Source organism: Apiospora hydei, assembly GCF_038363865.1.
Source record: "Apiospora hydei strain CBS 114990 chromosome Unknown utg000004l_segment0_segment0, whole genome shotgun sequence".
NCBI lineage: Eukaryota > Fungi > Ascomycota > Sordariomycetes > Amphisphaeriales > Apiosporaceae > Apiospora > Apiospora hydei.
The window spans coordinates 5,209,894-5,236,640 of NW_027117363.1; the positions used below are offsets into that span (position 1 = coordinate 5,209,894).

Genomic DNA, 26,747 nt, shown 5'->3' on the forward strand with positions numbered 1-26,747 from the left:
CTTTGAATTCATTTTCAGCCACCCTGTTTGGGTTGTAGCAAACTGTCTCCAAAGTCCGAATATAGTAAACTTACTGTATTGTAGTTTGAGGAGCGCGGGGGTTGTTTGCATAGTGGTCAAATGTGAAGATGATGATGCCTGTAAAGTCCAAGACGAACCCGAGTCATTATCGTACTATGTCCAGTTTCATTTGATAGCAGCCACGTGGTTGGTGACTAAACAAGTCCAGTCTGAAGTTCCATCATAAACCGTGAAGCCATCATCGTGGGTTGGGCCGTTGCTAAGCTGCACACCTAGCTGCCAGAAGAGGTCGCTTGCCATTCCCGAAGTCGCCAAAGACGTCTTCTGCCACGGTCCTTCATTCTGGCAGTGGTTCGTTGTCATTCCATCTGCAACATTTAGTCGGCTTCATCGCGGCAACAAAAAGGGGCAGACGGAAACTTACATTCTTCCAACATGCACGGCTTTCCAGCTGCGACGCAGGCCTTGCCATGGGCTTCAATCCATCCATTGCCACAGTTATAATCGGCGCCCCAGTGGTCTGGGTACATATGGAAGGTGCCGAAATCCAAAGTCTTGATCCCGAGGTTCTTGACAAAATCAGTGCCTTCGCCATACTGATAAGGGTAACTGCCATCGCCCGGCAAGCCCATGCCTTCGTCTCCCAAGGTGACCATGTGGTTGGGGTCGAGACTCTTGACGTAGGCGGACGTGCTGGCGGCCCAGTTGTAGATGACGTCGGTGCTGCAGCCGTTGCAGCGCGGCTCGTTGGCCAGCTCCCAGGCGAAGATGGCGGGCGAGCTGGCGTAGCGCGAGACCACGGCCTGGACGTACTTGCGGTACTGGGCCTGGGCGGCCGTATTGGTGTACCAGCTCGTCTTGGAGCCGCCAAAGGCCTTGACGTAGGCGCCGATGCCGCCGTAGTCGTCCCAGTTGTTGACGAAGTTGATGATGAGCTTGAGGCCCCGGATCTCAGCCGCGGCCACGACGTAGTCCAGCCGCTGCAGGCCGTCGGCGCCCGTGTTGATGGTCGAGCCGCCCGCCGAGAGGTGCTGGAAGTAGACGGTGCCTGACCCCGGCTGGCTGGTCACGTCGTTGAAGCCCCAGATGCGCAGGACCTTCAGGCCCGAGTTCACTAGCGTGTCGAGCGCCTTTTCCACATCGTCGTTGTTGTTCAGGAATGAGATCCAGTAGCTGTTTGTGCCGGCGAGGTACTTGGTCTCGCCATCGACGTTGAACTTGGTGCCGCTGGTGGACGCGAAGTTGGCGCTGGCAGACACGCTGATCTTGTTGGTGGGCGCAGCGGCCCGAGATGTCACGCTGGTCTGCAGCGTGGTGCTCGGCGCAGCTAACGTGGTTGTCGCGGCGGACACGACTCCGGAAAGAGAAAGCAACGCCGCGGAGAGATACTTCATGGTGTCGGTTGCGCTGAGCGGTGCTGTGGGCTGGAAGCGGCTCATGCAAAAGCCACAAGGACGGGGAAGCAGGACCTGGGTGCGTGCGACAAGGCCATACTTATATGGAGGATGCCCCCTCGAAATCTTGCTACTTCTCAAGGCATGTGAAGTTCGTTGAGGAATGGTATCACACCCATATTTGAAGGCGGCATTACTTCCGAAATGACCACGGCTCAAGGTCCTCCTGCGGCCACTAATAGAGGAAGGTCACCAATAAGTTCCGTCCGGCAGCCATTCCATGGGAGCCCATGACTCGATCGGGCATCCCATCTTTTGGTGAAATGGTGAAGGGGTTGCAGACTTGCAGTTGGTCCCTGGCACTAGACAGGGGTAACCTGCACTCCACACACATATCGTCCGGGGTAGAAATGATTGCCGTACAACTTCAGATGAGGTGGGGATGGATCATTCATGCATTAAGCAACGCATCGCATACCTCATGTTGACTCTGTGGGAACGAGGGTTTATCTTGACCTGGCCAAGATACCATGGGCTCGCCTGTAAGGATTCCAGGTCTACGGTTCTTCTCAAGCAAAGCGGTGATGCAGCCAGAGCCGTATGTTGATGACAACACCCCAACTACAAACACGTACGAGGTATGCATGCTAAGGAGCCACCGAATAAGCGGCCCCGGCGATGTCCTATTCGGGAAATCGTCCAAGACGGCGCGTCGTACCCCGAACCCCCTATCCGGTACTCTTTTTCGACCTTGAATATGCAAGCGAGTAGCTTCACCACGCCCGTGCTATTTGGGGCTCGGTATATTGAACAGAATATAGACCAACAACGTATCAAGCCCTGCGATCCGTATTGTACCAGACGGCAAAGCCAACTAGCATAATACCAGAGGAAGATGCGTCAACGTCAACGTCAATTCCACAACAGCAATACCCCATCCCACAAATTCAATATACGATATTGACCATGAACCCAGCAAACTGAATGTCTTACTGAGCTGTAGGTAGGATAAGGATCTCGAACAATATCAGTGTAAGAACCAAGTGCCCAATCTAGATTTCCTTGCCCAAAACTGCAAGACTTCATAATTGGGTTGCTTGATTGGATGTCGTCAATGTTCAGGATGTGGCGAAGGGGCCCAGTTACAAACTGGACTTTGTGGAAGCACGTTTCGTCATATAGAGCCTGCAAACGAACAGATACTTGGCCATCGACTCAAGTCGAGGACCTGTGATTGCAGCAAACATGAGCATTTCCCATTCGGACCTAACTACAACACTGAACTCGTTCCACGACAAATCGGTGTGATACGCTTCAAGGCGTTTATTAGTGCATTTCAAGGCAGAAAGCCCGAATGTGTCTATCGTGAATGAATTTCACTTCCACCAACGATATAAACAGCAGACCATTGTTCGGTCCATAGGCTTTGCAACCTTTCCTTTCTTCGATGGCAGGCTGCGTACAAATTACCTAGGGGTGACTGGCGCTGTTGGGTATTATCGGGTTGCCACATTGGATCACCAAATGGCTCTCAGGTGAAGCTGAGACTGACAGAAAAGGAGCTACAGGTTAACATATGAGTAGCTCGTGAGGATCGACTCCAAGCCAGACTGACAAACATGGCCGTAACAGCAATGGTTAGGTCAACCACGGATATCATCACCAAGGTAGCATGACTTCTACCCTAAATATAATATATGCTTGCCATGCATCTTCGAAGCAATCCTTATTCTTGCATTTCGTGTGCTTCCACTGGGGTTAGCGTCCAGAAGCTGGAGCAAACCAAATATATTCTTGTTAGCCGAGGAAAGCAGACATGTCACTTCACGTTATGGTCCAGCAAAAAGGGGCCTATGCTCTTCAGCCCGCACAGAAAGTCTGTCGACATGTCTACTTGTATGTTACTGACGCATCTGTCTGTAGATAGGAGCAGCGCTAGCCCGACGGTTTCGATCTCATCTACTGACGTTCACCAACGCACTGGGATTGAAGCATTGCCCTTGTTCTCGTCCGCCTGCAATACGATCCATCTCTTCACACTGAACAAGAGAACCTTTGGCAAAATAGGTGGCCCTCCAGGTATCTTATCAGATTCATGTGTGCATACCTGCATACTTTGTGTATGCTGCGTGCGGTCCAGCGAGAACCCCCCCTCAGTTCACTCAACCATCTGACTGCTCAGAGCCATAGTCGCATCCATCTGTCTGCCTTATACTTTTATCAGATACCCAACGCTTACCTACGTGGGAGACTCCCCTAAATCGCCGAGGGTAGCAAAACGACGATAGGAAAGGATTTGATGTATCTACCTACCTACCTCCTAGGTACCTACACTACCAAAGGTAGGCAACGCAGCTCCCCCAAGGCGCCTTCCCAACTTCCAGCCAATACCTACCTTCCATTCACCTCTCTTTGGTGGTTGCTAGCCTTCCGCTCTTCCTTCCTTCCTTCCTTCATTCCTCAGGTCACTATCGTGGGCCCGCTTATACGTGCAGTGTTTACTTGTTTGTTTTCTGCTACCCAACCTCAGGCACCCTCTCGATCTTTCCCCCATCTACCTCTCACATTGGAATACGGAGGCGGGCCTTTCTTCCCATCTCTCCTCCTCTCATCCCCTCATCCTCTCATCGCAACCTGTGCTGTCTGGTGGTCTTTCCTTCTGACCTCTCCAGGCCCAACTGCAATTTTACTTCGAGGTCTTTCACCTTGAGCAAACACACACGCACACAACTCACCCAATATCACACGCATCGTCAAGGTAAGATATATTTATTATTTCCTGCAGGTTTGTTTGGCCCTGTATGCCGGCATTTCCTTTCGGCTTTCTTCCCCTCTTCCAACCTTTACACGCCCTCTCATCATCTACTCATTTCACACGTGAGCCTTCACCTCCCAATCCACATCAGGGCAGGTAAGATCTGGAGCAACACACAACCATTTCTTTTGTTGACCTTCCAACCTTCCATGGTCTTGTACCATACCACTGCATTGTACTCTGACCCGACTAAATTCCATCACTTGACCCAAGGACAATATTGCCTTGACCACTGGCAATTCCTCACCATCTCCGCACATCTGTAATTCACATCTTCTCTTGCAGCCCTGGCCCACCTTCATCTCACATCAACCATCCTACTACCAGGGCTTGACCCAGTGTTGATCTCGTCTACGCCTTCCTTACTCGCCCCTATTCGTATGCTTGATACTGATACAATTCTTCACTGCTTTTAGTCATCAAGGATCATCAAGATGGCTGATTGGAACGCTTCCAGCACTGTTGCTGGCCAGTTCGGCGCTGACCAGTTTGGTGGTGGTCAGTCCGGTGGAGTCAGCTACTTTGGTGACGGCCAATATGGCGATGGCCAGACCAATGGCTTTGATGGAGGCGACCAAGGCTTTGGTGCTACTGATGGAGGCAATGCTGGTGGCGGAGGAGCTTGCTACAACTGTGGTAAGGAAGGGTAAGTACCTCGACGATGGTAGTCTCAACCGTGGAACTTCCTGGCTGACCTCTCCAAGCCACAACAAGGCCGATTGCCCCGAGCCTCGTGTGATCCGTTGCCGTCATTGCAACGAAGAGGGTCACTACATCTCCCAGTGCCCTGATCCCACTTGCCCTCCCCAGGAGCCCCGGGAGTTCACGGGCGAATGCCGCAGCTGTGGCCAGCAGGGACACAGAGCTGCCGACTGCCCTGATCGTGGCCCGATGGTTTGCAACAACTGCAAGCAGGAAGGTGGGTTTAATTGCTTTACATCGATTCCGGTCTCATCTAACCCTTTGCCTCATTATAGGTCATGCGGCTGTGGACTGCAAGAACGCTCGTGCTATCGACCGCGATGATGTCAAGGATGTCGCTCCCGAGGATGCCTGGGAGATGATTGTCGAGGGCGCAAAGATCCGTGACCTGGATGACGTCAAGGAGGGCGTCCAATGCTACGTCAAGTCTACTCCTGAGATCACCTACCAGGACTTGGAGACCGCATTCCGCAACCAAGACATTGGAGTGTACATCATTGCCATCGAGAAGCCCGCCATGCTCGGCTCATTGACCAACATGGATCTCCAGGGCAACTTGGATAAGAAGTACCAAGTCACGTACCGCTTCGATTCTCGTGCTGCTCGACCTCGTGAGGCAGCTCTCTGGCCCAAGGATGCCGAGGAGAACATGGCCCGCCTGGCTGAGGCAGGTGAGCCGGTCAACCGTGGCTTATCCAAGTGCCACAACTGTGAGAAGTACGGTCACATGGCCAAGAACTGTCCTGAGGAGAAGGCCGAAAAGGAGAGAGTGAAGATTATCTGCTTCAACTGCAACGAGGAGGGACACCGAGTCCGAGACTGTAAGTTTTGTGTCAACCTACGTTGTTCATGATACAATACAATACTGACCAACTGCAGGCCCCACTCCCAGAGTCGACAAGTTCGCCTGCAAGAATTGCGGTCAGCCTGGCCACAAGATCGCTGACTGCACTGAGCCGCCCAATCTGGACAACGTCGAATGCCGCAAATGTGGCAAGAGTAAGTCCAATGCATATCTTGCCCAACTAAAGCTAACATATGCCAGTGGGTCACTTCTCTCGAGACTGCCCTCAGGGTGGTGGCGGCGGCGGCGGCTGTCACAACTGTGGCCAAGAAGGCCATCGTGCTCGAGATTGCCCGGAGCCGAAGAAGATCATGTGCCGCAACTGCGATGGCGAGGGTCATACCTCCCGCGAATGCCCTGAGCCAAAGAACATGGCCAAGGTACAGTGCCGTAACTGTGACGAGTTTGGGCACGAGTCTCGAGGCTGCCCCAAGCCCCGCGATAGTAAGTTTGGCTTGTTCCACCAAGTTTAAGCTGGATAAGAATACTGACCCTGTCTGTCCATAGTGAGCCGTGTCAAGTGTTCCAACTGCGGCGAGATGGGTCACTTCAAGTCTCGATGCAGCAACCCTACTGTTGATCCGAATTCCTCCATGGACCCCAGTGGCTTCGGCTCTGGTGATGCTGGCGGCGGCTTTGGTGACCAGGGTGCTACCGACACCGGCTTTGGTGGTGGTGCTGCTGACACTGGCTTTGGTGGTGGTGCAGCCGACAGCAACGACGCCGGCTTTGGTGGTGACTGGCAGTCATCTGGAGCGACTGCTACTTGGTAGATTGTTTGATGCGGTTTTATGGTTCGATCTGATTCGAGGCAATTCGGTGATTGACATGAGAAGAGCATTATTGGTGAAGCCATTGGTGGTTCCAGTGGTGATGATATTGCTGCTGTTTACGCGGGCAACTTCGAGGTAGATAAGTCTGATAGTACCCCAATCGAGTTCGTGGATTCTGAAGTTCTACGTGCTCCCCCTTCGGTGATGTACAGAGATTGCGCCCCCCAATTGCTCGCAAGCAAGATGTCTTCGGGCCATCCTTGAGAAATACTGGGACCCGGGCTTCATCAACAACACATGGCGGCATCAAAGATGATGATGGCCGCAAAACAAGGCAGATGGCGGGCGGTGATGGAATGGAGAGTGAGGAGCTGAGAGAGGCCTGCCAGTTAGCTAGCTGCATAATGCGCGCGAGACGTATCCAGTTTCAATGTCGAATTGCCAGCGATGCTACTTACCTACTTAGCTAGCTCTAGCTTCTAGCTCGAACTGCCCCTCACTGCCCCTCCACCCACCACCCTCCACCCTGACCTGACTGACTCCAGGCCCAGCCAACCCGCCAGGCATCAAGTAAACAAGGAGAGCATATAAGCTACCTACCGTCTTTTGGCATCTACCCCTTTTCTTTTTCTCGTACAGCTAGCTGCTTGCATACGCCTTTCGTTCTTGTCGCCCCGCGCATTTTCTCCTCCCATTCTCCCCAGCAGAGCGTTCCTGTTACCAAGAGCACGCCGGCATGTCTCTTACCGTCGAGAAGATCCTGGCCGCATCGCCTGCCACCGCTCGCGGCCAACCCACCCAGCTCTCGTGCGACCCCAAGGGCGAGAGGATAGCTTATGCTGTAAGCCAAGGAACTCGAATCAAAACACAACCCCAACTGATATGTGACTGTTTAGGCTGGCAAATCCGTATTCCTTCGCTCCATCGACGATCCTTCGCAAAGCAAACAATATGTCGGACACACCGCCGCAACCACCGTAGCCCGCTTCTCGCCCTCGGGCTTCTACGTGGCCTCGGGTGATGCCTCGGGCATGGTGCGCGTCTGGGATGCCGTCGAGGCCGTCAACACCAAGGGCGAGTACCCCATTATTAGCGGGCGCATCAACGACATCGCCTGGGACGGCGACTCGCAGCGCATCATCGCCGTCGGCGACGGCCGCGAGCGCTTCGGCCACTGCATCACCGCTGACAGCGGCAACAGCGTCGGCGAGATCACGGGCCACTCCAAGGTCGTCAACAGCGTCGCCATCCGCCCCATGCGGCCCCTGCGCGCCGCCACCGCCAGCGACGACATGGCCGTCTGCTTCCTGCACGGCGCCCCCTTCAAGTTCAACTCCAAGCACAGCAACGTTCACAAGGGCTTCGTCTTCGGCACCGCTTTCTCGCCCGACGGCAACACCCTGGTCACCGTAGGCGCCGACAAGAAGATCCAGCTCTACGACGGCAAGACGGGCGAGCCCACCCGCAGCTTCGGCGAGGGCGAGCACACCGGCAGCGTCTTCGCCGTCAGCTGGGCCCCGGACTCGAAACGCCTGGTGACCGCCAGCGCCGACCAGACGGTCAAGGTCTGGGACGTCGAGGCTGGCAAGTGCACGCAGTCATGGCGGCTCGGCGGCGACGGTGTGAGCGTGAACGATCAGCAAGTCGGCGTCGTCTGGACGCCGAGAAGCGACGGGCTGATCATTAGCTTGAGTCTGGACGGAAACCTGAACTACTGGCTGGATGGCAACTCGACGCCTACCAAAGTGGTGCAGGGACATAACAAAAGCATGACCGCTATGGGTACAGATAACGAGGGCAAAGGTCAAACGCTCTGGACCGGTAGCTTCGAAGGCCGGGTCTGCAAATGGGACGTTTCGTCAGGGGTTGGCGCTGCTGTTGACGGCCAGAGCCATACCAACCAAGTCACACACTTCACCTCCAGCTCTGGTCGTGCATACAGTGTAGGCTGGGACGACACCCTCCGTATCATTGACGAATCCGCAAACACCTTCGCGGGCGACTCCCTCAAGATCTCTGCTCAGCCCAAGGGCGTGGCCACTGCCGAGGGCCGTGTCTACGTCGCGACCCCTAGCAGTGTCGAAATATACGTCAAGGATTCCCACGTCGCCTCCTTCCCTATCAGCGATGCCCAGCCCACTTCCATCGCCGCACACGGCTCGCAGGTCGCGGTTGGCACCGATTCCAACGCCGTGAGGCTCTACAAGGTCGACGGCAGCAATAAACTGACGCTCGCCGGCGAGGCCAAGAACAACACGGCCCAGATCTCGGCTCTGGCCTTCTCCAAGGACGGCTCGCACGTGGCGGCTGGTAACAGCTCCGGCAAGATCTACGCCTACAAGACGGCGGACATGTCCATCGCCACGGACCGCTGGTCCGCCCACACCGCGCGTGTTACCAGCATTGCGTGGAACGAGGAGGGCACGCACGCGGCCAGCGGCGCCTTGGACACCAACGTCTACGTCTGGAGCATGGCCAAGCCGGGAAGCCGGGTCAAGTCGCTGAACGCGCACAAGGACGGCGTCAACGGCGTGTGCTGGGTCGACGGCGGCAAGAAGGTCGCTAGTACAGGCGGTGATGCCGCCATCAAGATCTGGGGTGTCAGCGGCCTGCAATGAAGAATCATCAACGGACAGCGGTTTGGTTAAGTAGTAAAACGCTACGAAACGCATTAGGATTCTGTAGAAAATCTGCAGAGCTTTCTGCGGTTTACAAGATGTAGTAGATGAATCCATGAGACTCACGAAGAGCATGCGCATATGAAATTTTATAAAACTTAAGCCCTTCCATCTTGAACTGTTGCAAACACATCACATACAGGAGAAAGTGACAGATCATCCAGTATTCGGGCGCAACCGGGAGCCAAGTTTCAATTGCATGGGCACTTGAGTCTCATGTCGTTGCATTATCGTGTAGCTATCTGGGAAAAGGACATGCGATGGGCTATTCCCAAGTCCTTGGAACTTTATAGTTCATGACAGACAACAACAACATTCTCCGAAATTCTTCTAGGACTGCCAACCTGTCCAAGAGATCGGAGCAAATCTGAGCAAGACCAAGATTTCCTTTCCTCTCTTTGCTTCTGCAGCCAAGAGCTCCTCGTAGGTACATTGTGCCATACGGTGTTGCCTCAGCCAGCGTCAAGATGACAAGCAACCTTCGTAGAAAGCGTTAACCAACGTACAGACGGTACAGGGAGTCGAATCTGTCGTCGACTTCCTCCCATGCGCGAGTGCGTCGCAAGACTTCAGGATCGGTCTCTTGGTAGCCATCGTCGTTGCCGAGGTTGCCGAACAGCGAATCAAAGACGTCCCGTCTGCGCTGCTCATACTCGTCAACTGGACCGTTGTCCTGATGAGCTTCACTGTCGGCTTGGTGAGCTCCAGCGTCGGATTGGGCTCCAGCGTCGGCTTGGTTGGCTCTAGCTCCAGCATCATCACCGTTGTTTCTCCCGAACAGACGGCCAAAGAAACCCGGAGACTCGTTCTCAGGGACAGGCACGTATGTGACCGTGCTGGTTCCGTCACCATTGTCGAAGAGAACTCGCTTGAGCTTGGGCTTGGGCGAATCGGCAATCTCCGCATCGGAGCCGGCATCTTCATCAGACTCTTGATCGGAGTCGCCAGCAGGGCCTTCTCGAGGCTCGTTGTCATAGTCGGGGCCAACGACGTGGGCACTCAAGACGTCCCAGATGTAGCGGAGGGGGCCGCGCAGGTACTCTGACAAGGTGCCTGTGAAAGTCGTTCCAGGAGCGGGGGACGAAGTGGCTTCAGCCGCATCCTCAGACTTCTAGTCCTTGGTTTCTACACGGACCAGTTAGCATGACTCCTAGCTACAGTAGATGATATGTACTTACTGCCACTGCTGCCATGCCAGGTTCCGTTAACAACATCTTGTGTGATCTGTTCCAGACCACGATTCTCACTTCCACTAGGGGGCTTGGGAGGGTAGGCACCGTAGGCACCAGAAGGAATGAAATCAGCCGACTGCTTGATGGCCTCATGGAGTTTGCTGTGGATGGTAGAGTAAGCAACGGACCACAGTTTGAGGAGGGAGGGAAAAAAAGCATACCCGAGTTGGCCGTGGATGAGCCAGCCAAGGTTCTCAAATTCTTCAGCCAGCTCAATCTGATGATTGCCCATGAGGTCCGTATTGGGGACAGCAATCACTCTGGTGTTGATTCTGAGAGCATCCATGAGACTGCCGGCTCCTAAAAAGAATGAGTCAGAGATCAAGCAGGGTGAAAGACGTGCCTGTTTGTGGTAACTTACCTGCATGAGTGATAACAAGGCCCATGTGACGCTTACGCGGTCCGTCAGAAGGAGCGCACTCTCGGATGTAGTCCGTGATGTTTCTCTCGACGGAGAAGCCAGACATGATGACGGCGGGGTCGCTGGGTCGGATGGCCTCAAAGTGCTCAAAGTCAGGTCCGCATTGGACAACCATTGAGTCGTAACCCTGTGCTGCAAGGGCGGCGACGACCTTGGGCGAGACCACCTCTTCAATCAGGCGGCGGAAGCTTGCCGTGGCTCCAACGGTCACCAGGCAAGTCTTGCCGGGGATCTGGTCCTCGTTGGCGGGCGCCATCGTCACGATGTTGCTGTGGTTGTAGGAGGGACTGTCCCAGTGTGTGCTGGGCTTGATGTATGGGCCAAGTTCGTGGCCCGGGTTAGCGATGGGGTCAGCGAAGAAGTTCGATGTGCTGGAGGAAGCTTTTTTGTTCTCTTCTGGCATGACCAAAACCCAGTCGCCTTCGGGAGACTCGTTCTAAAAAATGACAGTTGTGATCAGTACACATGAAGTACCTGAGTGAACCTGAAGTGATGGGTATCTGCACGGTGGGCGTGTAAATGGGAAACAATTGAAGTCCGTGCATCGGATGGAAAGCCAAGAGTCCGTGCGTAATATGGACTGGTGGGGCTTACCTTGTGCGCTATCGTGGTGGTGGCGGTGGCGGTGTCAGTGGTGGAGAGATGTGGCGGTGTTGAGGAAGTATTGTGGCGTTTTTAAATCGAATTTGGCAGTGTAGCCGTGGCGGTAGTGGTGCCCCACGCCTTGGTCCTCAGGCACCTGCCTGGGTAAAGACATGATTACATAATGCGCTGCGCTCAAGTCCAGCCAATTAGATATTTTCTCGAAAAGCAGTGCAGCCAAAGCCGCCCATTGGTCGCGATGCCCAATTCGGGATCCACCCATTTTTCGGTAGGAACGAGCTGTAACAGTGCCGGGCCGGAAATACCCTGACAACCGTGGAAATTTAATCATGGAGCGCTGAACGAATGACCGAATCCCACCATTGATAAGGAGAGCTTCGTTTGCAAGAGCCAATTGACAGCCATGGCCTTTGCGGTACGGTCGTTGCGGGCCGGTCTGCGCTCCTGCAGCAGACAGCCCACTGCCACTCGGAGCATTGCGCCTCCACGATCCATCTACGCCAGCCGGGCTCTCTCGACCACCCCAGCCTGGCGCGCCGACGAGACCAAGGACAAGAGTTCGTCGGAAGACAGCCCGGTAGAAAAGGCACCCGCCCCGGCCGTGCAGCCGAACGAATCTGCCGCCGACAACGCCGAGCTCCGGAAGTCGCTGAAGAACGATGTCGTGCCCAATGAGGTCCAAGGGCTGATGGCGAAACACAACCCGCTGAAGCCCTCGCCCTCCAAGTCCCAGCGGGCCGCCGAAGCACGCCTGCTCCAGACGTACGAGGACCAGTCCGACTTCACGGCCGAACAAAAGGCCCTCTTCGACGACCTGGAGACGGAGATCGACCAGCTGGATGCTGCCATATCCGAGGCCACCGCCGTGCCCAAGAAGATGAAGAAGGAGACCTTCTGGGGAGAGGATGAGGAGGACCCAGATATGCTGGTGGAGGACATCGATGACGAGGAGCCGGCCGACGACGATATTATGAGCATGGCCCACGGAAAGCTCGAGGAGTTCCGCGAGTACAGAGAATATGCGCGTGTTGCGGCATGGCAGATGCCTTTGCTCTCCAGTCAGTGCTATCCTATTCGCAAACCCTCTTCGAGACTTTTTCGTTACTTGAGCTTCTAGCTGACTTTGGTTCTCATTTCCACAGAGCTTACACGGAAATTCGAGCCTCCTACGGCCGAGCAGTGCCTGCGGTTCCGGTACACAACCTACATGGGCGAGGAGCACCCGGCGGCCAGCAAGGTGGTTGTCGAGTTCTCGCCGCGTGATCTGCCCCTAAACGAGGCCCAACAGCTGAAGCTGAAGAAGCTCTTGGGCGCGCGCTGGAACCCGGAAACCGACATCGCCAAGATGAGCTGCGAGCAGTTTGACCACCAGGCCCAGAACAAGAGGTATCTCGGTGATCTCGTGGAAAAGCTCGTCGCCCAAGCCAAGGTAAGAAAATTTTGGATTTTCACATTCTATGCGGTCGGAATGGTACAGTTTACTAATTTCAAATTGCGAATAACTATAGGACAAAACCGACATGTTCGAGGATATCCCTCTGGATACCAGGCATCACCAGATCAAGGTGAGGCCGAAGTTTCCCAAGGAGTGGCGCCTGACGGAGGAGCGCATGCAGCAGCTGGAGGACGCGAGGCAGAAGTCGCTGCTGCTCGACCAGGCCAAGGAGCAGGACGGTCAGCTGGTCGACGGCAACGAGCGGGTCGACAGGTTCTTTGCCGAGCCCGCCATGGCAAACCTGCAGATACCCGAGCGCCTGAACGTCAAGAAATCGCCGCGAGCGTCGCGGTAAATAAATGCTCATTCCATGCTTGCTCCAAATTCAAAAATAAAGGGGAGGCAAGAGGCCTTGATAGAAGCTCTTATGCTTGTATAATACCGAAAGGACCCAAACCAAGGGGTAGTGGCTCTCCCCGTTGTACAAATGTAACAATATACTGGGCATCGTCGCAGTTGGGATGTACTATGAATGGACCACCAAGCGTAGCTGCATGTAGATGAATATTTGTTAAACTACAAACATCATGAATTCCTATGGGCTTGATTACTCGTAAGGTAATGTGCCGAGATGGCATTTTCGATGATGAGGATTACACCTTTTCAGACAGCTTTGGAATCATTGTTTGCCATTATACCATGTGTGATGCAAGATGGGGTTTTCGAGGTCTGTGGATAGTAGTGATCTACGAATAATGAGAGAGTTAGGCCTGCCGGAGCATTATGCCGGAGCAACATGCCGGCAAGCGCAATGTTTAGTTTCATCTTATGCAAATGTCATCCACATTCTAGGCAGTTGATAGCTGACGTACGATCACAATGGAGGCAAGTTCGCGAGAAATTGGAGCAGATTGAGACATTAGGGGTATCGAGTTTCATCATCATTACTTTGCGCCCAGGCAATGGAGTCGCAAGGATTCGGCTGGCTATGGTACAAAAGATCCGGAAAACCATATCTCCAAAAGCAACCGAGTCCGAGGACGTATTCGCGTAAAATTCTGAAACGAATCAAATGCAGAGTATGTCCCTTCCTCCAATAAGTATGGCAATCAACACCTTTCCCTAGTAGAAAAGGTCAAATTGCCAGGACGTGTCAGAACGACTCTCGAGTCGCCAGAGCCTCCTTCCTTCCCTTCTGCCTTCCCTTCCTGTTCGCGTCATGATGCACGTCGCAGAGGTGTTTGCGACGCACGGTCGTCGAATGAACTAATAGAGAAAAAAGCAAAGTGGTATCAAGTGGTGTCGGTGACGTGGTGGTTGTGCTAAACAACGGGCGTCATGCAGAGCCAGGGAACCTTGGCGGTTCGCAGGCCCCACATGCGGCGGCCGCCGAGCGGTGGTGTGGGTATAAAAAATGACGAGGAATTGTGCAAGTATTAAAGATTGGGTGTTGATCTCTTCCGGAAAAGACGCCTGTCTTGGTATTAAGGCAGGAGGCTGGGGTGAGCACCGCTGAGGCTTGACCATTGGTTGGTTCGAGCCGTCACATGGGCGGTCTGTCGGGCTGGGGAAGACGTCCCGCAAGCGCTCAGGAATTAGGCAAAGCTTGGGAGCGTCATCCCTCTCCTGCCGCCGAAGCAGGCGTCTCGTTTAATACTTGAGAATGATGTACCTGTAGGTGACAATGGTTAGCGAAAAGGCCCACAGATAGCTCAAAGACCGGCAGCGCCAGTATCTTGCGGAATTCATAGGGTTATCATAATGACGTACAGAGCGTGGACGATACCAGGGATGTAACCCAGGATGGTCAGGAGGATGTTGATGAAGAAATCAGCACCGCAACCGCGCTCCAGGAAGACACCGACGGGAGGCAGGAAGATGGCAAGAATGATCTTGCAGATGTCGCTGGCGGTGAAAGGCATGATGGCGAGTGGTTGGTATGACTGTTGGTCGTGTGGTTGGTTGGTTGGTTGGGGTTGAGTTGGAAGAGAACGGGTGGTCTCGACGGTAGAGTGAGTGGTGGGTTGGGTTCTTATAATAGGTTCGTAGGTAGAAACAAGCAGATGGGTGGACGACAAAAACAAGGCGGGCGAGAGAGAGCTTAAGTAGCAGACGGAGTGACCGGAAACAGTCGCAATGCAGATGCAGTCAGTCAGTCGCCTACTGTATGTACCTAAAGGCCTAAGGCGATGGATGGGATGCGCGCTCCTGGCTCACTGACAATTTACTTGTTGCTTCAGGCAAATAGAGCTAAGTACCGTCCGGGGCCAGTGTGCCCACTTTGCCAGAGGAATGGAAGGGTTGGGATGACTGACTGGACGAGTCCTGTCCATCCATGATCGATCGGCTGCTGCAAAGGGTACATCGCAGGCCGGGCTCATTGCCAGCCAGGGCGCGCAGAGCGACGCAGAGCAATGGCAGAGGGCCCAGGTACCTCCGGCGGCCGCCTGCGCGAAACACAAAGTCAACAACGATGATGCATTTCCGGCCTGCTAGTGACCAGTACTTACCTCACTTACCTCATAGGATAACCCTAGCAACCTCACAGCCCAGCCCAGCATCACAAGCTCCGAATTGGACGCAAGTGCGTCATTGCCCAAACCACCCAGCTGTTTGCGGCATTCCACTTCCAGGTTTTTCCGTACTGGTCCAATCTGCCGCTTTCCTAATTAGCCATGGTCTTCTTCCCAGCTTGCCCAGCTTGCCTAGCTCCCAGCCACGAGCAAGTCCTGCAAGTACTGTAGGTGAGCAGTGAGATGTCATGTTATGCACCCGGCCGCCCGTCCAGTTTTCCTCCCGCCGACTTCACACTGCTGTTTCCCTGAAGATGGAGCAGTTGAACTGGCCCTTTAATTTTGGACTGCCTTGCTGCCCACTTGCCCAGATCAAAAACCGCTGCCGAAACCCGAATGCGACCGTTTGATGATGATGTATCCGCTCTTGTTCTTTTATCACAAAATGCGATGCGATGCGCTCCCCAAGTCCCATTTCGCAGACCAAGTATCTGATATGTCGTAACAATAACCTTTTTCGTCGATCAAGGGCTTTGCTGGAGCATGGTAGAACATGGGGTGCTGTGCCTCGCTGTGCCTCTCGCACCCGCCCGCTACTGCCTTCCTGTTTCGCTGGGGATTGGATTCGATGAGCAAATTGTGGCGTTCTCCCTGTGGCTAGTGTAGCAATTGCCGAGCATTACCAATCTCTTTGCGCTGCAAGACCCAATCACATTGCCAACCTGAGCCGCTCCAGTAAATGTCAACGCGCTGCAGAAAAACTGCTAGCCAGTCCACAATGCCAAGCCGAAGAGCTTACGAACCACCTCGGCGATCAGTCCACATTCATTCTCTTCGACGTCTATATCGGCGCCTATCTGCGCTACCTGCAACAGGCTGCACGGTTACGCGGCACAGGAAGAGAGGATTCTGTGATGTGAACCACACACACAACCGAGACCAGGTAACTGAGCCGCAAGGGGCTTACGCATTATGTCGACGAGATGGCAAATGGTAAGCTGTTGCCACATTCTTCGGGCGTACGAAGCCTAGGAAGCCAGCAAGCTACAGTAGGGTGACAGAAAGATTAACACCCCCCCTGCTAGATCCCGAAAAAGTCAAATATAGACAGTGAATTTATACCTACCAAGGTTAACTTTTGGAGAAGTGCAATACTAAACAAAGAATTTATACCTACCAAGGTCAAGTTTCGCCGTCTATATTGACTTTTTCGGGATCTAGCAGAGGAGGGGGTGTTAATCTTTCTGTCACCCTACTGTACAGTGCTGAGCCTCATCTACGACGACACTACTGCATCACAGCCACACAGCCACATAGCCACATAGCCACATAGCCACAACACCTTCCCCCGGATCTGTCTTCCTCCAATCGCACCACCGGATCTCATCTCAACCTGATCAGGAATTCGGAATACCCTTGTACAGCCAGCAACCAGTCACCGTAGCCAGCAGAGGTTACGTAGGGATCCGCCTGTCTGCTTTCACCCCATGACAATGAATGGCTCACAACCTCATCAGAGATTTCATCCCCAACCAAAAAAAAGCAATCCAGTCGCGGGATGTTGTGCTTCCTCCTCCTTGTGTGTCCTCCTAGTCAGGAACACGTTGGCGTTCAACCACCAAATGAGTTGGCGGTTGGCTCGCTCCGGTGTATGCAGTCACCCAACTCGGCGGTTCCGACTAGGTAGGTAGGTAACTACACCGCAACCACCGCCCTCTTCCGCCCTCGATATGCCTGTATCGTTCGTTTCCGCGTCTCATTGCTGCACTTGTCTGTTGTTCATCTCAAGTCTATTACGCACTGCTGGGGGCTGGGCGATAGTTCCCACCCAAGCGAATGCGAAATATACACGAAGGTGTGCTGCTGACAATGTTGCTTGCTTCGCCTATTCGACCTACGCGGCTAATTTGATGGCTTTTTTTTTCCATCGCAGGACCAAATATAAACGTCCATCTCCTCGCATCACATATTACCGCTACCTAGTTCGGCGAAATAGAGCGTGGATGTATGTACATTAGATGGCAATACACCCGAGGCTGACCAGCCCGGACCCCGCGGGTGCGACTTGCGCTTGGCTCCATATCCTAACCTCATATGTTCGTGAGGTTAGAGCACGAGGTCGGTCGGTCAATTGGCTTTGGGGGCAATCTCGAAGTCCACAGACGATGACGGGAAAACTGTGTTATCTTGTCTCGTAATTTTCCACTCGGTGACTACTGGCTGGCTGTCATTGTCCATGGTACCCGGCATCTCGGCACCCAAGCAGGGCGTTGGAACGACGAGTAATAGAAAGGTGGGGGGCCAGCTTCTCAGAATCTCAGCTTTGTGCCAGGTCTAGAACATTGCGATGGACGCCAAGCTTTTCGCTGGAGCCCCATTTGCCGGTTGATCGGCACCTTAGCCTCAGCACTACGCCAGATGGTTTCAATAGGGGACTTGGGGAGGAATCATTGGACAGCATTGAACCTTGACACCCAACTTGTGAACGAGCGACACTCATTCTCGGCACTTGTGTACAATAGTTGCATACTACCAAAAAAAGAAAAGAAAACAAGAAGAAGAAGAAGAAGAAGAAGAAGAAGAAGAAGATAATTGTATGTGGTAATATACAGTAATTTTGATGAAATACTCACCCGGATGGGCCTGTCTTCTCCCTGGTCCGCCGCAGCTCAAGTGTCAAGCCGCAAATCAAACGAGTGTATTAATAATAATGATTTCATCGCAACACCTCAACCAGCAAGATGTAGGCGAAGGGAGTGATGAGAACCCACAGTTGGTCATGAATATCGTTAATTTGCGTCCGCCAATAGCCCGCCCAATGCTTGTTTGCCTTGCCCATGATAACTCCTCGCTGAAATGACCTCAATGGTTTTTTTTTTGTATATCTTTTCTCGTGTGTAGAAGGAGTGTCCCCTCTAGTCCGGAGCCCACAACCATATACCATGAAAAGGTTGCCCGAATTCACTGAGTTTGATGCATCCTGTCTTGTTTAATTCCCAAAAACTCCAATGTCGTCACGGCCGAGCTACTCAAGCTTTCCCGCTACGCCATTTCTGAAACATGCTCCTGCGACGTGATGACTGGGCCGGTGAGTTCGGTGGGGATGCGCCCTTCACCGAGCGACTGTCTACCCTGTCGACGCTCACGCTGCTGTCCTTGGAAAGTGGCCGGAGGCTGTCGTCGTACACGAGCATGTCTTTGCTCTCGTTGACGTCGACGGCGCTGTCATTCTGGTATTCCGCTGCGGCTTCGGCTGTGATGACCCCGTGACTAATGGTTCGCCGGTGTTTCCGCAGTAGTGACCTCCGTGAACGATGGATAGTTTTCGCGGGGTCGATGTCTTCGGCGGAAATGCATGCGCCGGGGGACGTGTTAGCATCTGGGTGCCGCATGGATGTCGTGCGAGCCGCAAAGGACTCCGGGAAGCCAGTGTCATGAAGGTCTCGGCTCATAGGCCGGGTGCTGCTGCTGATGGTAGATGCGGACGACATGGTCACTACGATATCGGGGTTCTCGGATCGGTCAGCTCTGAAGCGTTCAAGTATGATGGCGAAAGGTGGCCGTAGAGGACGCGGGAGCGGCATTGGAAGAAATAGGCAGAGTCGAAACGCAAGAAGTGGAAACAGGCTATTTTTATATATGGAAGCTCGCGATACAGGTTTCGCGGCTTATGTATAATGGGGCAGTGCCGGTTTCAACGCTTGCCTTTCAACGCTGCCAGAGGGACAAAGGAAAGCCAAAGAATAATTGATTGTCCGTCTGGGGAAAAAGGGACAGGACGAGGCGAAGAAGATATACGAAATAAATGAGTGAGGCTGGTAGTCATCAACTTTAAAGACGCTCTCAAGAGAGCAAAGGCCCTGAGCAGAGACAAAGTTTTATGCTCTACTTCGGAAGGGCAGTGGTGCGACGTAGAAGGAAACAGACGAAGGCGACAGTTGGATGTAAATAGGACGAACCCAAGATCAGACTCGGTCACGACTCAGGGAGGGGTTCCCCGGGGGAAGGGTCCTAATAAAGCACTTGCGGAATGAGGACGCCATGGGCTCTATCGTAGATGAAGCCCTCGGCGCAACACAAAAGGAGTTGACCAATTAAAGCAAGTGTGGGCTTTGTGAGGGAGGGACTGCCTCTTGTCTTCTTCGGGATTGCGGCGAGTGTAGCGATCGAGAGGTAGAAAGAAATGAAGCCCCTGCTCACCTGGTTCGGGTACTAGTTGGACCCGGGATACAGCAGCAAAAGGCCTTCGCAAGGGTCCCTTTGAAGAAACCGGGGGTGTCGAGAGTCGTTAGATCTGCTTGGCACAAGCAACCGCGCGCTTGAGATGGTAGTGTATGTAAAGTAGGTATGTATGTAGGTATGTTTGTAGGTAAGGTTGGGCAGGAAGAAAAGAAACAGGTAAAGCTCGGCGACGTTTTGAGAGTATATATCGAGGTGAGCAGGTACAAGTGTAAGCAAGCGAGCCGAGCGAGTATTCCGGTAGCTGAAGCGAGGCGATCAATGTCTCTTGGCTTGGCTACCTACCTCATAAGGTACGTAGGCAGAACGTCTGGTAGGCTGGTAGGTGCTCTCGGTAGGCTGTGTAGGATGCCAGTGATAATGGGGCCTGGAGTCACTGGACAGACTGGAGATGGTCTCAGTAAGTTTAAAAGTGACTAATAAAAACAGGTGGGGTTGGTTGGACTGCGGAATGCAGTAATGTTCAGTGTTGATGAAGCAATTCGCCCATCACTCATTCATTAACAAGAAGAAGCTCAGGCAGGCTCAGAAAAGTCAAAGGCAGCTGGCTGGCATGGACAGCCGTCACTTACATACACTCTACCTACATGTATGTACCATGCTCGATCTCCCCTTCCGGCACGTCGGGATTGCAAGACTCCCATCCAAAGGCCATGGAAGGTTGCCTTAGCGTGACGAGCTGACTGGCTGACTGGTGTGCATGTCCTGTAGAAACTAACTGCCTTGGCCTGCTGACGCGCAATTTGTCCCTAGATGATCTTTCGGGTGAGCTGGATGATGCATTTAGGAGGTGCGTTCAGGTAGGTATTTGATTCGGCGCAGATGCCAAACACCAATCAAAATCCCATGGCTGGGCTGGTTTTGCGTTTCGGTTACAGGTTGGGGGGGACTTTCAGTGACCTGCCCACTGCCCGCTGTCCACTACCCGCAGCCTGCTGTACCTACCTACACGTACGGGGCGGAACAGGAGACAATCCTTTGTTCACCACCCCACTGGATAACCGGCACCGTGGGAGCCTTGGGTGCAGCCATGCTTTTTCATTTCTTCTTGAGGATTCCTTGGGACCAGATGTCACCAACGATTACGTGGCGCTTGCTTTGAGATTTACATGCGGACAAGGATGTGCTACGGCGCATACCTCCCTGAACGGCGGTCGATCAGAAGCCATTCCAGCGGTTTTCCTGGGCCAGCTCGGCCGTTCGGCACCCCTTCGCCGTCTTTGCGAGACTGCTGGACGCAGAAGCTTCCGTCAAAAACATCGTCTAAGCCAGCGCACACATCCTTAGAGAGTAAGCTTGAGTGCATAATGTACCTACCTACCTAGGCTGGGGATGTCCATGGTACATGCATTTGGTGCTGCATGTCTCACGGAAAACCACTCGTGGCCAGTTCTAGCAACGGGGATTGGTCGTCGAAAACCATCCATCGGTTTCCCGCCTTCGACTGACTGGTCAAGAACGGCCATTGTCCAAATCGCTTGCCCCGCTTCCGATTCCCAACAGACGATCGGAAAAGCCGCTTCCATCAACTAATCGCAATTTCATGTCCAACATTACATTTGAACCGACATACTCAGTACCAAACCAAGGCCGACCTGGGTTTCTTCTAGAACGGCTTCTATATACCGTACCTACTTATCTAATCCATCTGGCAGCAAAAGGAAATGCCGCCGCACGTTGAATATTCATTTACTGCTCAATTACTGACGTCAACGTAACACAACCACAGACTGTGCAAACCTACCTACCACTCATTCCGATCAGCCGAGACACGGAACGGATTGCCTGTAGCGCTTCGGTGTCAGACAGACAGACGCACATTGCTTTTGCAACTCAAATTGTGAACCGCCAAAGTGATATCCTGATCTTGAGTGGCCCAACCATCCAAGATCGACCCCCGCCCGGTTTCGGGGGCCGTAGTGCATTTTGCCTCCGAGAAGATGCTGCACTACCCCCGGTGTGGTGGCGGGGTATTCGGGAAATGGTACCTGGCACTGAGCGATAAGTCACGACTCACGAGAATGACGGCATTGGTGCCACGGGGCGGCGAAGGTCCCTTGGGCGTGGGCTAGGTAGGGCGCACCACTTTTTTGTTGTGTCTATACTTACTCAATGCGGCCGGTTTCCACCGAGCAAGCTTTGCCACCGTCGTGTCTCGGGACGTACGAAGTAGTCCGGGTTCAAAAGTCACCGCTTCACGCGACTGAATTTGGGACCTATCCATGTGAAGCCCACCCCCCTGCTCGTTGAATGAAGTTGGCTAGCTTGCCAATAAAGGACGAGCTGGCAAGCATATTCCAAATGCCCAGGGCTAAGGGCCGGTGACAGGCATCGTCCCTGTCAAGGCTGATATAGTCGGTAATATGATATTCGCTGCAGGAACATGGGCTTGCAAGGATTAGAAGCATCCTGGGAATGCAGTCGCTAAATCACCCATCGGCTCGTCTGTCAAGTACGAAGTAGTATTCATTTCCAAAATTGCTGGTCGCGCTCAAGCGATCCATCAAAAACCGAGAGTTTATACAGGCATCGGTAGGAAGCAAAGCTTTATTATCCAGACGCGGAGCCCCGCGTACTACGTCGTACTGGAGGACGAAGCTTGATTTGCCTAGCCTCTTCACAGCTCTATAACAATGCGAGGAGACTACTCTAGTGATCCGTAGCTTGGGGGTATGTCTCCCTCCCCTGTACCCCAAACATTACTCTCCCTCGCACCCAATGTAAGCTCCAAGGTCCCGCCTTCCAGGAAGAAGTTGTGCGTCAGGTAGCTTCTGGTATAGACTTGGCCGTTCAGCTTGGCGCCTTGAATGTATATATTCGCATATGATGGATCGAAGTTGACGTTCTTGATAGTGGCCGTCTTGCCGGTCATCGGGTTGGTGATAGAGACTGAGGCGAAAAAGGGGGCGTGATGAAGTATATGTCCTGGCCCGGGTTAGGGAAAATACCCAGCATGGACAGCGCCACGAACGAGCCCATGGCGCCCGAGTCGTCGTTGCCCGGTATGCCCGCCGTCGTCGTGTTGAACTGGCTTGGGATGTAGAAGTGCACCCGCTCGGCGGACTTGCCCGGCCGGCCGGCATAGTGGTACTGGTAGACGGGCAGGAACGCCTGCTCATCGCCGATGTACAGGAGCCCGCTCTCATGCAGGTAGTCCAGCCGGCGCACGAAGGCGTCGGAGCCGCCGAGCGTCATGACCAGCTTAGCCATGTTATGGGGGGCAAAGAACGTGTACATCCACGCGCTCCCTTCGTACGTCTCCCCCGCCGTCTTGGTTGAGATAACACGACGTGAAGTTCATGAGAGGCGAGCAGAAGGCAGGGTCTTGAAACGCCCAGCTTTGGTTCAAGTAACGTGGCTGTAGGAATCCCTTAAAACCCGTGTCGGTGCCGTTGATGGTGGACGTTTGCTGCTGATTCCAAAGGTTGTACCAGTTGCCTGACCGGTCCAAGTACTTTTCGTAGTCAGCCTGCTTTCCCAACGCCTGCGCAACTTCGGCGATGCAGAAGTCATCGTAGGCGTATTCGACGGTTCGCGAGATACTCCGAGTGAAGAGGCCATTCCCGTCAGTGTCGAAATCGTCGGCGGGAATATAGCCGAGCTTTTTCCAGCTTTTGAGCCCGCCACGACCTTCCAAGTCCCAAACTGCCGGCTCAACCTCCGCATCTTTCACCAGCGCTTCGTATCCGACGTCCCAGTCGATCCCTTGACTGATGTTCTTCAGAAACGAGTCTGCCAGCACAATATCTGCATTAGAGCCTCCCTGTGTAAACCCCTTTGTCAGGGACATCCGACAGTCTGGTAAGAAACCCTCATGTCTATAAATGTCAATGAGAGAACGAATCATCAGTGTCTGAGAATATGGATCGACCAAGGTAATGAAAGGGTGAATGCTCCGGAAACTGTCCCATATGCAATAATAGGAGTCGTAGTAAGGCTCATCGCTCACCCAGAGCGGGTTCTCGCCCGTGTAGTCCTGGGGGCTCAGCATAGCTCTGTACACGCCACTCCAGAAGATGGTTTGATAGGAGTTAGCAACGCCTGAAGGATTCACATTGATGACGGAGAGTTTGTCTTTCCAAGCCTTTTCCGCCGCGTTGAGGGTGGCTGCAAAGTCAAAGTCGGGTATCTCCTTTTCAGCATTCTCACAGGCTTGTTGGGTGCTCATAAAGGAGACACCAACACGAGCTGTGATCTGGGCCCCGGGTGCCGACTCTCCAAACCATGTATACGTTCCAGCTGGCAGTGGCGTGCGGTTGTTGTCCTTCTGCATTGTGATATTCTTTGGCTCGCTGCCGGCCCTGTTGTTGACGAAGACACCAGTATCGCGGATGGTGGCGTGCCCGTTGAAGTCCGCGCAATAATGCAGAGTATAGGTTCCTATGCCGAAGCTAGGATCGAAAGTTCCGGTCCCCGTCATACGCCCAGTCTGCGGGTCGACGGACGCGGATCCATGGCTTCGGGTATCGGGCAGGTCGGTCAAGTCAACAATGAGAAGCGGACTGAGCGGAGCCCCCGAGTCGTTGCATTTCCCGTGGCGTTGCCGAAGAAGGTAAACTTGTAAAGAGCAGTATGATTAGATGCTGTGATCTCGCCCCTGATTCCGGATGCAAGGTCGATCGTGAAATAACCTGGCCGAGCTGATACACTGCCATCGACAACCTGTACTGCTCGTAAAGCCTTGGGTAACCTGCAGCCGTTCACAGCATCGCCTTTGCAGCCCGGGTAAGGAAAGATGGGGAAATTTGCCCTGCGCTCAGGTTAGTCGTAGGTAGTCACGGTTACCAAGTGACTGAATACTTGCAGAGAGCTTGCTCCTCCAGTTCCGCTGTCATGCATATGCGAGAAACCAGAAATAGGGCTGCCGTTCGAAGCGTAACCTCCTTGATTGTCCTCGGTCGAATCGGCTACTGTCTTGGCCATTCCTAAGACGCGTCAACGCCCGAGTGTTAGTCGGCTCATGTGCTTATTCTGACCTTTAGGCCGGGCTTGAACCGGAGACCTACCGAAAGGCAAGGAAGCACCAGCGAACACATGCCCTGGCAGATGTAAGCGCAGTCAAGAGGTTTAGACAATGCGGAGATAGTACCTCCATTGCGAGTGCCAATAAGGGGATCAACGAAGTCGTAGCCAGTATTGGTACTGTTCTCTGCTTGTTCTACAGACCTTGCTACGGTACCCAGGACCACGCCTGGTATAGCGAGGGTGCATAACAAATACCTCAAAGACATTATGCATAGAAAGGCAATCAGGAATGCCGATGTACGCCGAGAAACTAGGCGTGGTGTCCAGGAGACCTTGCAAGATGGCTGGTCTGGAGACGGAGTCGAGCTATTGATGCCAGTAAAGCATACGAGAAGTGCACAGCAGGCCGATTATATACAGATCAATCGATGTGACGACGAAGTAGTACAAGGCGGGCATGTCCTAGGTTACCTTCTCCATCGGGGTATTATCAATCTAGGTACATATTGCAGGTAGATTTCCTCCTGCAACTCACCGACGATCGCTCCTGTTCTGCCTACTTCAACGAGGAGGCACCACCGGTAAGACACTCCAAGTCCAAGGTGTCCGGTCTACTCTCGGGGAAGGACCCGAAGGCCACCCCCGCCTTCCTTGAGTCGGGGCTTTGCATGGCTTCAAGCCTGCAGAACCGGCGTAATATGCATCTTGCAGACGTCACGGGAGAACTCGACGACTAAGCAGCAGGCGTCGGGAGCGAGATACCCCTCCACCTCGATGTAATGTTACGCCGTAGAGTGCGGGGGTGCTTATGGCGGAGGAAGTCGTGATGATTCTTGGGGTAGCAATGCAGTAACAGACGGCCAGCCGATGAATATGTACGAAAGGAGGAGGGACTGATATGCATCAATGGAGGGACTGATAGGCAGCGATTTGTGGAGCGCGTCGTCTGATTGGCCGGAAGCTCCCCGCAAAAAGTTCCAGCGGCAGTAACAAAAAATTTCGAGGAATTTGGCCGCGCAAAAGATTAGCAGCTAGCTATCGAGCGATAGGACGATAGAAAAAAACGGCGACCCTTCGATCCAACTTGTAACCAAACCTATCTCGACCTTGTTTGCTCTAGACCACCAACAACCACCGCCAGCACCCTCGTCGCCCTTCCGAAACCCCTACGCTTTAATAATCCCTCTCGAGCAAGAGGTCAGGTAGCGAAAGAAAGGTCCAGACCAAAACAAAACCGTCAAAATGGGTGCCACCAAGCCTGAGAAGGTCGACAAGAAGGAGAAGAAGGACAAGAAGCGCGCCGAGGCCGACGGCGTGACCAAGCCCAAGAAGGAGAAGAAGGAAAAGAAGGAGAAGAAAGAGAAGCTCAAGTCCGCCGTCTCCAACGCGTCTCTCGACGAGTCGCTCCAGGCCGATGCTGCTGCCTCGGTCGAAAAGGCCCCTGCCGTCACCGAGATGGAGGTCGAGCAGGACGGTGTCAAGGAGAAGCAGGCCGTCGTCGGTGCCCTCGTGCCCTTCGCCCGTCCTCTCGCCGACGACAAGGCCGCTAAGAAGGTGTTGAAGTCTGTCCGCAAAGGTACGCACGCATGCTGCATCCCTCTCTCTAGAACCGAGCTAACCATGACACTCCGCCACAGCTGCCAAGAACAAGACTCTCAAGCGCGGTGTCAAGGAAGTCGTCAAGGCCCTGCGCAAGTCTCCCGCCTCTGGCCCCACGAACCAGGGCTTCCCCGGTGTCGTGGTCCTGGCCGGCGACATCAGCCCCATGGACGTCATCAGCCACATCCCCGTCCTGTGCGAGGACGTCAACGTGCCCTACATCTTCGTTACATCGCGTGCCGAGCTCGGCGCCGCCGGCAGCACCAAGCGGCCGACCAGCGTCGTCATGGTCACCGAGAAGCGCGCGGCGGCCAAGAAGGGCGAGACCATCTCCGAGGAGGACGCCGAAGAGTTCGCCGAGACCTACAAGGACCTGGTCAAGCTCGTACAGAAGGAGTCGAAGCAGCTGAAGTTCTAAAATTTGCGCAAAGAACTGGGCGGCGTCTAATATTTTGGATTGATTATGGTGTTGGTGCCGTTGAAGAAACTCTTGTCAGGTCTGTCCACAGTTGT

At 53.7% G+C, this 26,747-nt stretch overlaps 9 protein-coding genes across 9 annotated transcripts; 4 read left to right on the forward strand and 5 right to left on the reverse strand.

Moving 5' to 3' along the window:
• Positions 1-186: 186 nt before the first annotated feature.
• PG997_004162 (mannan endo-1-4-beta-mannosidase) lies at positions 187-1,898 on the reverse strand (the record flags this gene model as incomplete). Its single annotated transcript, XM_066808477.1, has 3 exons — positions 187-389; positions 446-1,650; positions 1,894-1,898. The coding sequence occupies 3 exons, from the start codon at positions 1,896-1,898 to the stop codon at positions 187-189; spliced, it is 1,413 nt and encodes a 470-aa protein (XP_066672095.1).
• A 2,766-nt stretch (positions 1,899-4,664) lies between these two features.
• On the forward strand, positions 4,665-6,549 carry PG997_004163 (uncharacterized protein; the record flags this gene model as incomplete). The annotated part of the gene is made up of 6 exons (XM_066808478.1): positions 4,665-4,876; positions 4,935-5,149; positions 5,208-5,753; positions 5,812-5,931; positions 5,978-6,220; positions 6,284-6,549. The coding sequence occupies 6 exons, from the start codon at positions 4,665-4,667 to the stop codon at positions 6,547-6,549; spliced, it is 1,602 nt and encodes a 533-aa protein (XP_066672096.1).
• A 736-nt stretch (positions 6,550-7,285) lies between these two features.
• On the forward strand, positions 7,286-9,167 carry PG997_004164 (WD domain-containing protein; the record flags this gene model as incomplete). The annotated part of the gene is made up of 2 exons (XM_066808479.1): positions 7,286-7,390; positions 7,446-9,167. The coding sequence occupies 2 exons, from the start codon at positions 7,286-7,288 to the stop codon at positions 9,165-9,167; spliced, it is 1,827 nt and encodes a 608-aa protein (XP_066672097.1).
• A 553-nt stretch (positions 9,168-9,720) lies between these two features.
• PG997_004165 (UDP-N-acetylglucosamine transferase subunit alg13) lies at positions 9,721-11,745 on the reverse strand (the record flags this gene model as incomplete). The annotated part of the gene is made up of 5 exons (XM_066808480.1): positions 9,721-10,280; positions 10,406-10,560; positions 10,621-10,759; positions 10,821-11,316; positions 11,602-11,745. The coding sequence occupies 5 exons, from the start codon at positions 11,743-11,745 to the stop codon at positions 9,721-9,723; spliced, it is 1,494 nt and encodes a 497-aa protein (XP_066672098.1).
• A 141-nt stretch (positions 11,746-11,886) lies between these two features.
• Positions 11,887-13,273, forward strand: PG997_004166 (mitochondrial 37S ribosomal protein mS35; the record flags this gene model as incomplete). The annotated part of the gene is made up of 3 exons (XM_066808481.1): positions 11,887-12,541; positions 12,626-12,912; positions 12,992-13,273. 3 exons carry the CDS (start codon positions 11,887-11,889, stop codon positions 13,271-13,273), a joined length of 1,224 nt encoding a protein of 407 aa, XP_066672099.1.
• Positions 13,274-14,568: 1,295 nt separating this feature from the next.
• PG997_004167 (uncharacterized protein) lies at positions 14,569-14,840 on the reverse strand (the record flags this gene model as incomplete). Its single annotated transcript, XM_066808482.1, has 2 exons — positions 14,569-14,590; positions 14,689-14,840. 2 exons carry the CDS (start codon positions 14,838-14,840, stop codon positions 14,569-14,571), a joined length of 174 nt encoding a protein of 57 aa, XP_066672100.1.
• Positions 14,841-18,460: 3,620 nt separating this feature from the next.
• On the reverse strand, positions 18,461-19,015 carry PG997_004168 (uncharacterized protein; the record flags this gene model as incomplete). Its single annotated transcript, XM_066808483.1, has 1 exon — positions 18,461-19,015. One exon carries the CDS (start codon positions 19,013-19,015, stop codon positions 18,461-18,463), a length of 555 nt encoding a protein of 184 aa, XP_066672101.1.
• Positions 19,016-22,538: 3,523 nt separating this feature from the next.
• PG997_004169 (glycoside hydrolase family 92 protein) lies at positions 22,539-24,901 on the reverse strand (the record flags this gene model as incomplete). The annotated part of the gene is made up of 3 exons (XM_066808484.1): positions 22,539-22,871; positions 22,927-24,227; positions 24,673-24,901. The coding sequence occupies 3 exons, from the start codon at positions 24,899-24,901 to the stop codon at positions 22,539-22,541; spliced, it is 1,863 nt and encodes a 620-aa protein (XP_066672102.1).
• A 976-nt stretch (positions 24,902-25,877) lies between these two features.
• Positions 25,878-26,652, forward strand: PG997_004170 (40S ribosomal eS12 domain-containing protein; the record flags this gene model as incomplete). Its single annotated transcript, XM_066808485.1, has 2 exons — positions 25,878-26,211; positions 26,273-26,652. The coding sequence occupies 2 exons, from the start codon at positions 25,878-25,880 to the stop codon at positions 26,650-26,652; spliced, it is 714 nt and encodes a 237-aa protein (XP_066672103.1).
• Between the last annotated feature and the right edge of the window lie 95 nt (positions 26,653-26,747).